Here is an 18256-nt window from a genome sequence, read left to right on the forward strand (position 1 = left end):
AACATTTTATCTGACAAGTGGTTAATATCCAAAATATACAAAGAACTCATACAACTAAATATCAAAAAACAAAAAACACTATTAAAAAATGGGCAGAATACTTGAATAGACATTTTTCCAAAGAAGACAGATCGCCAACAGGTACGTGAAAAGATGCTCAACATCAGTACTCATCAGGGAAATGCAAATCAAAACCACAGTGAAGTATCACCTCACACCCATCAGGATGGCTATCATCAAAAAGACCACAAATAAATAACAAGTTTTGGTGAAGACGCAGAGAAAAAGAACCCCTGTGCATTACTGATGAGAAGGTGACTTGAAACAGCCACTACAGCAAACCATACGGAGAGCCCTCAAAAACTTTATAAGCAGAAATACCACACGGTTATTCAATTTCACTCCTCGGTATTTACCAGAAGGAAAGGAAAACACTACCTAGAAAAAAACATACGCACCACCGTGTTCACTGTGGCATTATTTACAGAAGCTGAGATGTGGAAGCAACCTAAGTATCACAGTGGCATATTAATCAGTCACAAAAAAGAATGAAAGCTTGCCATTTGCAACAACATGGAGGGATACAGTTGACAACTATGTAATATCTTTTTATGGTGACATATGTAAGTAGACTCATCATGATGACTATTTTGACAGGTATAGAAACATCAAATCATAATGTTGTGTAACAGGAACTAGCACAGTAGTGCAGGTCAATTATTCTTCAAAAACGCACAGAAAAAGAGATCAGATTTGTGGTTACCAGAGGTAGGGCTGGAGGTAGGAGGATGGGGAATTGAATGAAGGTGGCCAAAAGGTATAAACTTCAGCTATAAGATAAATAAGTACTAGGAATGCAATACACAGCACGATAAATGTAACTAACTCTGTTGTACCTTATGCATGAAAGTTACTAAGAGAGTAAACTCTAAGAGTTCTTATCACACAGAAGCAATTTTTCTCTCCTACTTTAATCTGCATCTCTATGAGATGACGGATGGTCACTAAACTTACTGTGATCCTCATGTCACAATGTATGTAAGTCAAATCACTATGCTGTACACCTAAACATACCCAGTGCTGTATGTTAATTATATCTCAATAAAACTGGAAGGAAAACAACAAAAAACTTACATTAAAAAATAAATAAAACAAGAGGGTTAGTCTAGATGCATCTGCTCAAGGTCCCTGCTAGCTCTGATCCCCTGGCAACTCAAGGTATTTCTAGTACAAGCTCCCTGAGAACAAGGAGCACATTTTCCTCACACCTGTACCCCAACTCCCAGCCCCGCACCTAGCACATGGATGGCAGAGCAGAGAGTCAAGCGTACAGAATGGACAGCATCATCACATGTACAGTACACCGTGACGCTTGACCTCAGGAGGACACTAGCAGACACTGTCAGGAAACGACGTGGACAAACAAACCAGTGAACAGGCCTGAGCTGCAAGGGACTCGATAAAAGTCAACCCAGAGTCCATGGTGTGACAGTCCTGGAACAAGTGAGGAGAAGTAAGGTGAAGTAAGGTGAAATGAAAGCCAAGGGAGACCTGCTCTGAAAGAACACGAGTTGTCCTGGGAGCCCCAGGCCGGTGATGCTTTTTTTCCAATGAGCTCCAAGAAACAAGTGGGGTAAAAATGCAAGCCTTGTTCAGTTTCATAACTTACAGCAAATATGAGTTTGAAATAAACTTCCCCTTAGTGGGTTGCTTTCTATAAAGGCACTTTCTTACCCCTGCAGGCACTTTCACTAGAAGATGACAGGCATGTTCTCGTGCAAGGCTTCTCAAACTTTAATATGCATGCACACAACCTGGGGACCTTGTTAAAAACCACATCCTGATTCTAGGTTTGGGGTGGGGCATGAATGCTATATCCCTAACAAGCTCCCGATGGTGCCAGTGCGGCTGGTCAGAGGACCCATGAAGTGAGTAGCAATTTCCAACTGTGGTGTTCAAACTCAGCTGCATATTAGAATCTCTGGGGAGGGCGGGCTTACAAACTATGAACCCCATCCACAGAGATTCTGATTTGACTGGCATGAATGCAGTCTGGGCATTGGCATTTTTTTTAAAGCTCCCCAGGTGATTCCATTATGCAGAGAAGTTTCAGGCTTCCCTGGTAGACCGCAGTAGACACCGGTTCGATCCCTGATCCGGGAAGATTGCACAGGCCTAGGAGCAACAAAGTCCATGCACCGTAACTACTGAGCCTGTGCTCCAGAGCCTGGGAGCTGCGATTACTGAGTCCACGTACTACAACGACTGAGGCCCTCACGCCCTAGAGCCCGTGCCCGGAAACAAGACATGTTACCACAGTGAGAAGCCCGCACATCACAACCGAACAACGAAGACCCAGCATGGCCAACATTAATTAATTAATTAAAAATAAGATAAAGAAAAGTTTCGTGCCTGATAAGTAGTCCTCTGTTTCCCTCTATCTGACACAAGAATAAAAGTGTCTCCTTCTAATTACTTCAAAAGGAGTGTTCTAAGGACCCAAAATGTAGTCTCTAAACAGTCTATTCTCTTAGCAAGGAAATCAGCTTATTAATGATACCCAGTGTTCCACTTAGACTCTCAGCATGGTTTAGCTTTAACAAATTGGCTGAATTCTAGTCACTGGTTTGGTTTTACAACAGCTTCTATTGGCCTGTTCAAGACCATGCCAGAGTGTATTAAACATTTAATCACTCATTCTGCTGACAATGGGCTTACAGAACTGCTGCTGGCCGTGTGTGTGACTGGCACCCTTTCCCACTCAGGCCTCTGGCTGCTGCTCTGTCCAGGGAAGGTTTGGAAAGGAACCACCTGCTCCCTAGGCTTTGCTCACAGCAGGTTTCAGCAAGCAACTGGGAAGACACAGAAAGGCCCCTTCTGAATCACTATTGTGTTTAAAGTAATTCCCAGAAGAGCCAGGCATAATATATATTGTAAACACAAAAACAGGCAAATATAAATCAAACTGACATTACTGTACAGATCATTGTGGACTATTTACTCTCAGTTTTGTCAGGGAAGATAATAATGACAAGACTTTGTACACAGACAAGTTCCCTTCTGTATTTTTCTAAACAGGCATTAAAAACATTTTAGAATAATTTTTGTTTTATAGAGACATGGATGGACATAGAGTGTTGTCATACCAAGTGAAGTAAGTCAGAAAGAGAAAAATAAATATCGTATGTTAACACATATAAGTGTGTCTAGAAAAATGGTACAGAAGAACCTATTTCCAAGGCAGGAACAGAGATGTAGACAAAGAGAATGGATATGTGGACACAGTGGGGGAAGGAGAAGGTGGGATGAGTTGGGAGATTAGGACTGACATATATGCACTACCATAAGGAAAACAGAGAGGTAGTAGGAAACTGCAATAAAATACAGCAGGCTCAGCTCAGCGCTCCGTGGTGACTTAGAGGGTGGGTTGGGGGTGGTGGTCAGCAGCTGAGGAGGGAGGGGATATACGTATACATAAAGCTGATTCACTTTATGGTACAGCAGAAATTAACACAACATTGTAAAGCAATTATCTTCCAGTTTAAAAATATGTTCTTCTTAGATATCTACAGTAAATTACAATCAGGTAAGTATTAGCAGATGAATAATGTCCTAGAACACATCTCCCCATCTGGAAGGAGAGCTTGTCCCACATATATTATCTCCGGCAAAGAAAAGTGCCTCTTTTGTCCCAGGAATGTAGCTGATAGATCCTTCTACTTACCAGTGTAGTTTGCAGAATAGTTGTTTGGATCTAGAAACTTCTTAACCAGCTCACAGTTAGACAAGATATGATTTGTGGTGATAACGTTGAGATAGTTCTGAAGACCTTTCTGCCTCTCAGCTATGAATTCACGATCCATGTTACCAATCAATTTTTTGGGAGGAAGAGGTAGACTTAGGCCTGCAATCTTTAATTAAAAAGAAAAAAGAAAAGTATTATACTCACGTCATCCCCAAATAAGACCGAACAGCAGAATCCCTGTGCCAACAGGTTTCGTTAGGTCTACAACATTTCAGGATACATCCTAATCAGTTGTATTGTAAAAATGTGAAAACCTGTGCATCTTAGAACTGATAAAATACTAAGTGTAGCACTTTAAGACTTAATTTTTTTAATGAAATTTACACATGAACATATTTTCCGAGAGTCAAATACTTTTGTTTATTACTGCTGGCAGTCCCATGATGCTCGCCCCCAACCACCCCAGCCGAAAGGTGACATATCCATTCCCCACTCCCCAAAGGTGGCCACATCTAACTCTTTCAGCTGATCTTTTGGAAGAAGTGACGGTTTACATTGTTATGCCTCGATTTTTCACTTTTAGGCATTATCTGCAAGTTTCTCATTATAGGAGATGAGGGTTAAGTTCTCTTTCACAACCTGATCTCATCCACACACATTCTAGACCTAATTCTTCCACCATCATGATGCTATCATTTAAATAAGTGCAGCATGCACACTTACATTAGGTAAATGATACAACTGAGCCAAAGAGCATGCTTACTACTCCTTTCTGTCAACTTCTTTTTTCCTAGTTTTCTCTTCAACTCCAAACTCTCCATCTAAGCCTTTCTTCAACACACTGAGATACAAAGATGAATCAATGTCATCTTCTTGAAGAGCACTTTCCAGAACCCAGCAACCTGTTCCACGCAGGACAGGTGGTCCCTAGACCTGCGTCAAGACTGGCATCCCAGGACCTTCCTTCACCACCATGCTAGAGAAGCCTCTGTCCTTTCTCCTGCTAAACCCCATTTCCATATCCATGCCTGCCTTTATCTTAGGTAATCCCCTCACTTTTGGTGGAGATACCCTCTGTCAGCTTCCTAGAAAGGGAGAATTGTTTGAAACCTTGCACGTTAATAAAAAATGTCTTTATTTGGACAGGTCTCCTCTTTATTATGTAAATATTTCCAACTGTGCCTGCATTCTCCAGCCCAAAGAATGTTCAACCCTCTGCAGAGGGAAAAAACCCAGTTTCTCCACTGGAGAAGAGCAGGCATAAGTTGCTCAGATGGGGAGCTGTGGGGATCCAACTGTTTAAACATACTTTCAACTCCTGATTTTAGCTTGACCTCACCCCACGTTGGAGGTAGCACTTGGTGCTGTCAACCTTTTGGAGGTTCTGTGGTGAAAACTGGGACCCAGTGGGTTTATCCACCCTTACTGCCATCTCGTAATTCTGCCTTCCCATATCTGCTTAATTAGTTAGCTCTCATCCACTGGATTTTTAGTTTTTAATGTTTTTGTTATAATTTTCTCCTCTCCTATTTGTCCTTGAAGGGGTGTGTGTGTGTGTGTGTACATACACAAGATCAAATTTACTGTTGTTTTAGAGTGGCTTGGGGAGAAAAGAAAAAGAAATGCAGGTGTGCAATCTACTATCATTTTCCAGATCATTTAAAACTTTAAGTCTATTTTTTAAACGTAAAAAACAAAATATCCGATTGGTATCATAATTTAATGAGCAAAAAACTGCTTTCAAAGAGCGGTACTAGTCTACCCTTGTGCTGAGAGTGGTCCAAGTGGCATGTGTACGGATCGAGGGAAAGGTCTAAAACAGAAAGGCATCTTGAATTCAGACAAGCATGTCATCTAAATCATCCATGTGAGCAAACCTAACTGAGCCTGCTTCACTCCATTTTTTCAAACAATGAAGATCTTGAACTTGGCAATTAGGCAAGTTTGAACCTTGAACTTGAATTAGGCCTTGAACTTGAATTAGGCAAGATGAAAAGGTTGGCTGATAATTCTGAACTGCCTGTTTCTACAACATACTTATGAAAATATGTCAGAACACACTTAGAGTGAATTTTCAACCATGGCCAAATTCACTGCCAGATAAGACACTCAATTTCAGGCTGTTTTCCTCTCTCATACAATTACATTTTATGGAATAGCAGTTTCTTTATTAACTAAATAGAAAAGCAAAGTTATGAAGAAAGCACATCACTCCTCTGGTACACATCCAAGTCAATTGTTTTATTATTATTTTTGTTCAGGAGCACTGCGTAATATAAGGGAATCAATGCTAATGTGTTATAATTGATTTATTTCTTTTAAAAACTCTTTTAATAAGTTGCAGGATATAATCTCATTTGCGTGTCTGTGTGCACTTATGTGTAAGCCCAGGCATATAGTTACATATACATGAAAAATGTCTAAAAGGACTTGCTCTACCTGCTTTAGAGCAGCTACCTCTGGGAGTGGGTACCATCAGCCAATATCAGCACATCTGCCTGCGTTACTCACTCAAGAGCAGACTCAGCTGAAGCCCAGGTTACTCAGAATGGAAAGTCACATCTGACAAGATCAGATTTAAACCCCAAAAGGGCTATTTTTTTCACTCACAGTGGGGATGTCAGAATGAATTAGACAAGCTATCTGTTTCAAACTTTGTGGCCTTTTTTACAAGCTTAAAAAAAATTATTATTATTTTTTAAGTCAAGCATCATTTCTTTTTAGGTAAACTAGACAGCATATTAAAAAGCAGAGACATTACTCTGCCAACAAAGGTCCATCTAGTCAAAGCTATGGTTTTTCCAGTAGTCATGTATGGACGTGACTATGGACTATAAAGAAAGCTGAGTGCCAAAGAATTGATGCTTTTGAACTGTGGTGTTGGAGAAGACTCTTGAGAGTCCCTTGAACTGCAAGGAGATCCAACCAGTCCATCCTAAAGGAGATCAGTCCTGGGTGTTCATTGGAAGGATTGATGCTGAAGCTGAAGCTCCAATACTCTGGCCACCTGATGTGAAGAACTGACTCACTGGAAAAGACCCTGATGCTGGGAAAGACTGAAGGCAGGAGGAGAAGGGGACGACAGAGAATGAGATAGTTGGATGGCACACCAACTCGATGGATATGAGTTTGAGCAAGCTCCAGGAGTTGGTGATGGACAGGGAAGCCTGGCATGCTGCAGTCCATGGGGTCACAAAGAATCAGACATGACTGAGTGACTGAACTGAACTGAAATGTACTGTTCTGCCCAGATACCTCATCAGCTCTTCCAAATCAGCAGGTGAAACAAAGACTTCTTCGCCAATAGCTGTGAGTAGAGTGTCTCTGCCATGTCAGTCTGCTAGGCACATGGCAGGTGTTTTTCTGCCCTGGTTTGGGTTCTCACAAGAAATTTTTATCCAAGTGTTGAAACTTTGCAATCTGAGTGTGATTTTAAAGTTTTGCCTTTGACAGGAGGCTAGCATTCAAGAGAAGTTAACTTTCTCTTTCAGCTTCTCCCAGAGTTTCTCAAATGCTTACCCATCACAGAATATAAAGTTTAGAACTCCTGTGACTTGTTAGAAAGGAGGGTGAGAGAATACTAGCACACATATGATGAAGCCCCTCAGCCACTGACTTCCTAGACACCTCCACAGGGACGGCTTCAAGCAAAGGCACCTCATCATGACATTTTTTTAAAAAACTGTTCCCTTTTTAAAGTGCCCTTTGGATTCCATTCTTGAGTTCCCTGTATAAAGGAAAGAGAACAGTAAAGCCAGCAGAGAATCCCCAGAGTTCCTCTACTCGCAACACCTGCAGAGTGACAAAGCAAAGTGGTATTGACAGGCAAAGTGGGGTCTTGAGTCCGTAACCTGACTCTTGCTAGCCTAGCCAAAACTTCTAAACTCCATGGCAAACTCTATCAGTTTCAAGAAAACTAGCTTTTTTGTCTGGAGGAAAAAATCTTCTACCTCCTTATCAGCTAATGTCTCACTTCCGTTAATGATCTGCAAATTGCCTTGAACTCCATTCCAGCAAGTATTCCAAGGAGTGCTAAGTGCTCATCAGACCCTAATTTGTCCCCATTTCCCTCCAGTGTTCAGTAGAGCCTCTCCCATGTGAAAAATGGGCAGTGAAACCAAATCACAAAACATGTGTGCTATAAGAGACCTGAAAAGTCATGTGGTTCAGCCTCTTAGCTTCATAGGGAGACAGTAAGGACAGAGAGGAAGTACCAGAGCCCAGGCAGAGGCTGGGTCCCCGTCTCAAGCCTGAGGGTCCCCTACAGTTCTCATCACTGTAGCTCCTGCTGCTGTCTTTTCCCGTGTCTCATTCTATCTCCCTGTATGGTCATTGATTTGATGGTACCTTTAAAATAAGGTAGTGGTTTCTCTTCACTGTTATCACAAGATATATTCGCTATAAAAAATTGGGAAAATACAGCTCTTCTTCTGTTTTTCCACTTATATAACTTGCCCGTGCTTATTTGTACTGAACCTGGAAAGTACAGAATGGTACAAAGGACCAGGGGAAAAAAAAAACAACAGAACCCATAATCCTGCCACCTGGAGGTCCCCATTGTTAACATTCTGGCATACTTCCTCCCAACCATTTTTCCTAAACATTTCATGTAATTATTATATTGCATGTATACTTTTACACAGTGCTTTATTTCACTTAGATATGTTTTCTATTGGATTCAAACAACCCTGCATATGTGTATTATATTTCTCTTCCTTCAGCAGGAACTCATTTATCTGTCAGAAGGGTAATCAGAAACTGAAATTCATAGTCACAGTTTTATTTTGTGGTTTTGGAGTCTTTTGGGTCTGTTTTATGGAGGTTGTTTTGAAATTATTTTGCTGCCAAAAAGTTGTATGTACTTTCTTCTGTCTGTTTACTTGGATCCAGGAAACCTCCCACTGAAGTGCTGTCTGGCCATATCCTGCCCAACACAAGCCAACATCAATACATGTGGATATTTGCATTTGAAATAAGATGCACATTGAAAGTGCCCATTTTATAAGGGAACATTACACTGATGTAAAAATAAATTTCTATTATATTAAATAAGGCTGTAACTGAATAGTCATGGAGATTCAACTTTATATGTCCAAAGTAAGAACAAACAGGAGAAAAGACTTTCCTTCCCACCCCATATTCGTGGGGTCTAGGCCCAGGCAGTTTCCATTTCAGAAGGATCTCTCTCAGGATTCTTACTCAGCCCTGGCTGAATAGCACTGCATAAAATCACGACCGTTTCTTTTAAAACCAGGCAAGGGTTCACTTGTGCATAAAGGTGAAAGCACATAGTAGGCCCAACATTAGCTCCCAGATGTTCATGCCACTTTGAGCACATGGAAATGTCTGGAGAGCCTTGTGGGGAAGATCCACTGCTGGAATAAACAGCATGTCAGTCAGTGGCTTACCTACAATAGTCATCAGAAGCCCAGTTTTTGTCTGAGTGGAAAGACTAGGCTCTTAAAATCCACAAGTGAAACCAATTAAAGCCATCTCTGAGAATCTGACCTCTGCCGATATTCTATCTGAATATTTAAACTGGTCACACTACAATTAAAATGGAGACAGACAACACGTGTGAAGAAGACCATACGTCAATGACATAAAGGTCTGCAGACACTCAGGCCAGTTCTACTGGATGGAGAACATGGCATTCAGCAGTGTTGTAAATAACGTGAAAGTCTGGACTCTACAAATGCTCTTTTTCCAAAGGCTGGTCAGTAAAAAATGGCCTTTTGATGGAAAGGCAGCATGACACTCCCTTCCAGCCCTCCATCCTCCTGCCCTCTGTGGACAGGATCAGAGATCACTCGGAATCAGTGATGAGACGGTGCACCTCCCGGGTGAGCTAGTCATAAGCTAGCAAGCCGGTTCAAGGGTTTATGCCACCATTCAAAGTTGAGATACAATAAAGGCCCGATGAAAGTGACAGTGGAACTGTTAGTCCCTCAGTCCTGTCTGACTCTTTGCGACCCCATGGACTGTGGCCCACCAGGCTCCTCTGTCGATGGAATTCTCCAGGCAAGAATACTGGAGTGAGTTGCCACTTCCTTCTCCAGGGGAACTTCCCGACCCAGGCATGGAACCCAGGTCTCCTGCATTACAGGCAGATCTTTCTTGAATCACGGCCTTAGCCACCAGGGAAGCCCCAGTGGGCTTCAATAATCCTGGCGCTTGAAGACCCGTCTGCCAGGTGAGGGTGTGGTAGTACTGCCAGCACTGCCCCGGGGCCACACTTCTCTAGGACCCTGTGACACTAGCAGTGCCAGATGTGTTTCCAGCTCACCCCTCTTTCCATTATGGCCACCAAGTTACAAACATTTAACCAAAGAGATCTAGAACTACATACTTAAGGGAAAAAAGTTAATGCTAAAAAAGGCTGCGTCTCTAGTTACTGCTGAGTGCTGATCTGTACTGCTGACTATGTGGCCGAGTTTAAGAGAGTCTGAGAGTCCCCGCTCTCAGTGAACAATTCTATTATCCATCTAGGCATTTCTAACCTGTAAAAAGGAGATAACACACAGCATCCCATGATTGCAGTTAAGGACGCAGTCTGGCACAAAGGTAGCCGGCTGTACGGTGACTATTATAAATGACATTTATTCCCCAAGTTTATTTTTAGAGTCACACATCATCTGTCTGAAGTATGAGCTTATCTCCTTTGCTAGGGAAATCTAATAACTTCTTGTTCCTGACGTTGCCATTTCCAACCCATTTCTAAGATACCCCAAGCAATAAATGTGTGTCATTGGTGTTTTAGAATAATTACCTGCAAGCTGTTGTTCAGCAAATCAAAGTCACTGTATCTCCTAACAATCTGTAAGAAAGAAAACAGTGGTGTTTTGATTCAGCACAAACCATCAATTTTCATTTCCTTATTTAATACTTATTGGCATTCTAGAGTCAAGGCACTTGCATCAAGGGAGTCAAGGCACTTGCATTAAGGGTAGCAGGGCTTATACCTGGAGCCTAACTTGTTTCACTTGGCAGCCCCAGAAAACAGACCGAGCAGTGTCCCAGAGTTGGCTGGGCTGTGGGAAACTGGTTAAAGACAGCCAAACTCGCAAGATGCCAACAGGTAAGAGAGAAGGATGATGTTTTGAGGGTGAATAGCCCTTTAATTTTTTTTTTTCAATTACCTAGGCACCTAGTTAACTAGAAAGATGAGTTAATAATTTACCAAAAAAAAAAAAGAAGTTTAACTGAACATGAAAACAAAGTAAATGGATGTAGACAGTTGTGAAGCTATTCCATCTTTGCCCTGAATAAAACTGCCCTCTTTGAGACCACACCAGTTTAGAGACTGGATGCACCTGCTGGCACCACCCTTCACTAGTTCCCCTCCTGGCTAACGGTCCACACCCACTGTCCACACATTTTCTCTTAGTTATGTTGATGCCACTGATTATGCCACCGCAAATTACACTAGCTCTTCAGTCAGAGGGGAAGGAAGCTATTTGGCTTTCAAATAGCTTTTCTAATGTTTACTGATGATTTTCAAATATTAGTGTGCAGAAGAATTACTTGGAGATCATCGAGGACCCCACCCACCCAAAGGGAAACAAATTCAGGAGGTTAAGTATCTACATTTTTATTAAGTATTCCCCAGGCCTCTAAAGCACTGGATTTACAAGACTACATATAAGGTTGATTTTTCTCATAGGACACTGTCCTTGGGCCTGCTTGGCATACATATATATCAAAAAGTTAAACATGGGGTCATACCTAATAAGTGCAAGGGAGCAAAAGGTGGCACAGAGAATACTTGAATTCTAACCCTGTTCCATCATAAACTTCAGTGTGATCTTGGACTAGTTACTTGCCTTTTGAATGCAAAATGGGGCTAATGTGATGGCACAGAACTGGCTTTAACGGGCTAAGTGAATTAACGTGCTTGAGCCAGTGCCTAACAATAAATGCTCAGTTCACTTCAGTCGCTCAATTGTGTCTGACTCTTTGCGACCCCATGGACTGCAACACACCAGGTTTCCCTGTCCATCACCAACTCCAGGAGCTTGTTCAACCTCATGTCCATCAAGTCTGTGATGTTATAATTATTCCAACTAAAAGTAGTTAGAATTTTCAGGCCAATACAAGACTAAGTACCGGCCTTTGAGGTCAAAGACTTCTTAAGGTGAGAGGTAAGGTTCAAGCCGGGCTGTGAAGGACAAGGTAAGATTTTTGGAAAACGGAATACAAAGGTCATTATAATTACTACAACAGGAAAGAAATGGCTCCTGTATAGAATTCAGCCACTCTCTACAAGTCAACTGGGTTGGAAAGGACCTCTAGATCTATATAGCAAGTTCTCTTTCTCTGAGGCAGTCCATCAGGAAAGCAGGCCTTGGAGCTGTGAACAGACATCACCTGTGGTCAGTGAGGGACCTAGCACTAGAAACTGCCTATGACTAGATTTAAGAGTCCATGAAATGCAGCATCCGAACTGCACAATGACTAGGGCACTATCTCATCTTTCAAACTGGTGGACTGACTACTAACCTGCCCTACCCACACCATGGCTTCAGGGGAGGAGGCCTGAATTATTCAACACGAGGAACAAAACAAGTCAGTTGCCTACTCTGCTTACTCTGTGTCCAACTGGGGAACACATTCCTACTCTCTGTGGTAACATCTTACATGAATTAAACCAAACAACTGAGAACAGAAAAGCCTTTTGTAAGAGATGTCTTAGATCTAAAGTTTATAAAAGAAATATGATGTATATTTTTGTGTGTTTTAGTTTTTGCAGATTTTTAGATGATTCCAGGCCAGAATTTTGTTTAAATATTTTTCCTATGACCAAAAAAAAAAAAAAAAACAACTTACCTGCCAGCTATTTTCTACGGAAATTCCTCTTTGTACCCGAATGATATATTCCTAAAAAAGAAGGACAAAAATGTCTCTATTATAAAACCCAAATTAGGGGATCAAAAATATGATATGAAAGCATCAGAGTAAACTTTAGAAAAGATGACTAGAGACAGAGAGGGGCATAAAGATAAAAGGGTAATGTCATAGCAGGACACAGCAGTCTTGTGGCATGTGGGATCCCAGTTCCCCAGCCAGGGATGAACCCGTGCCCCCTGCATTAAAAGCATGGAGTCTTAACCACTGGACCACCAGGGAAGTCCCCAAGACACAGCAATCTTGAATGTGTATGCACATTCAAACACCAGAGCTGTAAAACACGTGAAACAAAAACTGACAAGGACTGCAAGAAGAAACAGACGAATACACCATTAGAGTCGGAGATTTCAACACCCCTTGCGCAGCAACTGATAGAACAACAGAAACCCATAAGGGTAGAGAAGAATTCAACAAAACCACTGCTGATGAAAAATTAATCAACAGTTGACCTAAGCAAACAATGAACATTTTTATTGAAGACCTGGGGACTATAACCCAGGAGACATTCTTTCAGAAAACTCTTGAGGACTGTTGGGCCTGTTAGAGGTCGAGGCACAGTTCCACAAGTTTTACGGACAAACAGTTATTCACCAAATGACACATCAACTGTTTACACAACCCAGATCTGCAGGTAAGAAACAAGTCACACAAAGCAAGTCGTGATTATGGTGACTTCTTACTAGAAGAAGAAGGAATGTTGTTTCCTAAACAGGTCTAGTTAATGCAGAAGCAGAATACATACTATAGGGGAGTGCTCTGGGAGGCCCAAATGGGCAAAAAAAATTTTACATCTCATTTTTTTCTTGTCCTGTCATAAAATATGAACTTCATGTCATCATCAACCAACAAATATAATCAGCATTTATAGAACACGCCATTCGACAACAGCAGAATACACATTCCTTTCAAGAGGACATACAGAAGGCAAATAAGCACAGAAAAAGATATTCAACATTACCAGTCATCAATCAAATGCAAAGTAAGACTACAATGAGATATCACTGTATTTCCATCAGAATAGCTCAAACAAAAAAATAATGATAACACCAAATGTTGGCTAGGGAAACAGCCAAATAGGGAAACTGGATCACATAAATTAATGGTGGGAATTTTAAATGGCACTGAAACTCTATAATATGGTTTGGCAACTTTTTTTTTTTTTAATTAAAACATGCAGCCATTATTATGACCCAGCAACTACACCCCTGGACATTCATTCCAGAGAAACAAAAACTTATGTCTATACAGTAACTTTTACATGAATGTTCACAGCTATTTTATTGGTAATACCCCCAAAGTAGAAAAGCCAGATGTCTTTCAACAGGTATATGTTTAAACTTTGCTACTTCCATACCAGGGAATACTACTCAGCAATGAAAATGAATAAACTATTGATACATGCAACAAACTAGATGAATCTCTGGAGGATCCTGTGTGTGAGTGCTTAGTCGCTCAGTCATGTCAGACTCTTTTCGACCCCATGGACTGTAGCCCACCAGACTCCTCTGTCCATGTGGATTATACAGGCAAGCATACTGGAATAGGTTACCATGCCCTCCTCCAGGGGATCTTCCCAAGCCAGGGATCAAACTCAGGTCTCCCCCATTGCAGGCAAATTCTTTACCATCGGAGCCACCAGGGAAGCCCCTCTGGAGGATTACACAGAGTGAAAAAGACAATCCCCAAAGATTATAAACTACATGTCTCCATTTATACAATATTTATGAAATGACAGAATCACAGATATGGAGAACAGTCTGTTGGTTGTCAACAGTTACAGCTGGGGTAGCAGGGTGTGTGTGGAAGGGAATCAGGTGTGACTACAGAAGGGCAAGGTGATGTGCTATGGTTTGAATGTCTCAGTCCCCACAAGGTTCACATACTGAAATACTAACTCCCAAAAATGATGGTATTAGAAAGTGGGAGGACCTTTGGGAGTTACTTAGGTCATGAGAGCAAAGCCCTCAAGAATGGGATCAGCACCCTTACAAGACAGGCTCCAGAGGGGTCCCTCACTCCTTCCGCCACATGGGATCATTTGAGAAGGTGCTAGCTCTGAACCAGGAAGAGGACCATCAGAAGGCAGCCATGCTCACACCTCAGTCTTGGACTTTCAGCCTCCTGAACTGTGAGAAACAAATCCATTGTGGATAGGCCACTCAGTTTTTGGTATTTTGTTAGAGCAGTCTGAATGGACTAAGACATGAGCATGTCTGGGCCGACGGAAAGGTGCTGTATCTTGACTGGTCAATGTGAATATTTTGGTTGTGATAGCATATCAAGTTTAGCAAGACACTACCAATGACAGAAACTGGATAACAGAGATATGGGATCTCTTCAATGTTTCTTACAACTGTATGTGAATCTGCAATTATCTCAAATTTAAAAATTAACCTTAGCATTCAAAATTAGTTTAGTAGAGTCAGAGGACTAAGATCAATGATTTTTCCTGCTCAAAGTTTGCATATAAGCTTTTCGGTTAGAAAAGGCTATGGTTAAGAAAATAGGTAAAAAGGTAGTAATAGGTATGCAGTTATAGCATTTTCCAAAGAAACCAAATTCAGTGACACCTCCCCCTCCTCCCAAGCTGCCTCATCATTGGAAGCTGCCTGATCCTGGGGAGCCAGGAGAAGCGAGAGAGTTAAAAATACCATTCCCAAGACTTGGTAAATCAGAATCTACAAGATAGAAATTAGGAATCAGAAGTTTTCAGAGCTTCCCCAGGTAATCAAATAAGCAGGAAACAAGAGACCTTGCTCAGCCTTCTGCTTACACACACAGGGATGAAGCACAGAAAAAAACAGAAACGTTTTTTTCCTCAAATGCTCAGAATTGTTTTAACATTTTGGGATGGTAATGATTCAGGTATTACTCACAGTAACTACTCAACAAATGCTTAATCAACACAGAATTCAACAAATCCTTTCTACTGAATTAATTCTGAATTAAATAGGTTATGGAGAAAATAAAGCCAAATAAGCATTGTTAACTTGGCAGCTGAATTTTAAAATAGATCTTATTACACTATCATTCATTTCCACTCTGTTTAGTTTGCAAAGGTTGATAAAGTTCACATAAGCAGAAATTTCTGCCTACTCTCGACTATGTTAAGAATGATACATTCAACAATATCCACTCAATTACGAGTGAATCAACTACGTGGCTGGCATCCTGCTTAGCTGGTTTCATGTCAGGTTATAATATGAATATTTCAAAACTGGCTTGTGTAGTATGGCAAATCCCTTAAGCAATATGCCAATGCAATTATTTCTGAATACATAAAGATAAAATGCTAAAAATACCTGGCTTTCTTGTATTTGGAGATCAGTCTGTTAGCTCTGACATTTTCTTTTTTCTCAGGGTTCTCTTACTGGCAGATTGTCTGGGCTTTTATAGTCTTATAGTAAAGCTAAAATCAGCACATATAATTGAGTACTTCCAAACAACTACACACAAACAAGTTTTGATGTTCAAATTGGGGGGAATTGTTATTTCTCAAAAATCACTTCAAGCATCCATTGCTTCACTATGATCTGTCAGAGGAATAATACTAACTTTCAAAATTCTGGTTCAAGGGCTTCCCTGGTGGCTCAGTGGTAAAAAATTCGCCTGCCAATGCAGGAGACACAGGTTCTATCCCTGATCGGGGAAGGTTCCACATGCTACAGAACAACTAAGCCCACGCACCACAAGTGTTCAGCCTGCGTGCTGGAGCCCAGGAGCCGCAACTGCTGAGCCCACGTGCCTCGACTACTGGTTCCCGCCCCAGAGCCCATGCTCTGCCACAAGAGCAATGCTCTGCAATGACAAGCCCGTGCATCGCGACCACAGAGCAGCCCACTCTCCACAACTAGAGCAAAGCCCTGCAGCAGTAAAGACCCAGCACAGTCAAAAGTAAATAAATAAAGTGCAGTTCAACGCTGAGCACTTGGTAGATGCAAAACAAACACTGCTGTCCTGCTTGATATACTTTGAGTTTAAACTTTAGACCTGTGTTGTACAAAGATGTTGCTGCAAATGATAAACATCAATTAAACAGTTATCACGTCCCAATTCCTGCACTTTTGTTCATGCTAGGGGTATAACTCCCACAGTTTGACTCCAATCTTCCCTCTGTAGATATACAGTTTAGGGGGGTTTTGTTTTGTAATTTGGCTATAAAATGGCATGCAATAATGTTGAGGGAAGCATTTAGCAAAAGGAAAGTCAATAACTACAAGATGGGGCTGGGATCCTGAGGTCAGAGGGGTCTCCCTGGTAGCTCAGTTGGTAAAAAAAAAATCCACCTGTAACGCAGGAGACCCCAGTTCGATTTCTGGATCAGGAAGATCCCCTAGAGAAGAGATAGGCTACCCACTCCAGTATTCTTGGGCTTCCCTGGTGGCTCAGCTGGTAAAGAATCTGCCTGCAATGCAGGAGACCTGGGTTCGATCCCTGGATTGGGAAGACCCCCTGGAGAGGGGAATGGCTACTCACACCAGGACTCTGGCCTGGAGAAATCCATGGACCATATAGTCCATGGGGTCACAAATAGTCAGACTGGGATGTCCCCAAAGGACATCCTAACTAATGTTTCTGCCAAGACACTCTTTATGTTGACATCAGTGTTTTTTCCCAAAGAAGGTGGATCTGCCCCAGAGATCTGGCAATGCCTGGAGACATGTCTGGTTGTCACAGGATGAAGAAATGCTATGGGAACCTGAAAGCTAGAGGCCAGAGATGCTGCTAAACATGTACAAGGCACACGGGACAGCCTCACAACAAAAGACACCCTGGCCCTACACGTCGACAGTGCTGACAGAGAACCCCAGGTCCAGAGTCATCGAGTGAAACAGGTCAGTCCAGTCCATGAAGGCTGGGGACGCAGCGGGTGGAAGAGTCATCACCTGTCATCACCTGTCCTCTCCCGCAGCCTGCTCCACACCAACACCGTGGGTGATACGTGCACACCCACCAGAGGGCTCACTTAATCACTGGTGGCCTCAGAAACCTCACCGTGCTTCCCCTGTAAAGACACATGAAGACACCTTAAGGCCCCAGTGTTGCCCTCAGGTCCCATCTGCCGTGTGGTTACAGATATAGAAAGACAGTGGAATATTGTAGGGTGATTTTGCTCAGAAATATGTTCATTCCACTGGAAAGGAGCAAGTTCACCCCTAAATATTAAAAAAAAAAAATTTTTTTTTCAGAGTGCCTGAATGTCACCACCAAGCCTTACTAAAAGGAAATACCTTCACCTCAAATCCCTGATTTGTAGAGCAAACAGAACACAGCTGTTCTATTGCTGCTACCAGGCTGAAGCTCTGATGAAAACCGAGAGAAGAGAGCCCTGGAGACCAGCAGAAACCCAACATTTGAAGGCAGGCTTCCACCTCCAGAGCCACAGTTAGCAGCCCAGAATCTCTCAGTGTATCACCTCCATCTCTGCCACCCTCTCTGATGTGGAACAGAACCTGCAGGCTCTATAAGAGATGACAGAGCACTAGCACAGAAGGGAGAGCTAAGGGCCCCACAGGGCGGCTCTGCATCAGAGATCTATGCCGGCTGCCCGGGCTGCCATCTGCGGCCACTTCCCCAAAGGACCTCCTTCCTGCTCCTCTTCAG

General features: G+C 42.1%; 1 protein-coding gene across 13 annotated transcripts in view; it reads right to left on the minus strand.

The window, feature by feature from the left end:
• PXK (PX domain containing serine/threonine kinase like) overlaps positions 1 to 18256 on the minus strand; it is an 88207-nt gene that overhangs the window by 41518 nt on the left and 28433 nt on the right. For all 13 annotated transcript variants that reach the window (XM_024982994.2, NM_001099132.1, XM_024983005.2 and 10 more), the window contains 3 exon segments: positions 12572 to 12622; positions 10515 to 10562; positions 3725 to 3911 (listed from right to left, as the gene is read on the minus strand). In XM_024982994.2, the coding sequence (XP_024838762.1) occupies positions 3725 to 3911; positions 10515 to 10562; positions 12572 to 12622 (286 nt within the window).

The sequence above is a fragment of the Bos taurus genome, chromosome 22 (genome assembly GCF_002263795.3).
Source record: "Bos taurus isolate L1 Dominette 01449 registration number 42190680 breed Hereford chromosome 22, ARS-UCD2.0, whole genome shotgun sequence".
In the NCBI taxonomy this organism is placed as follows: domain Eukaryota; kingdom Metazoa; phylum Chordata; class Mammalia; order Artiodactyla; family Bovidae; genus Bos; species Bos taurus.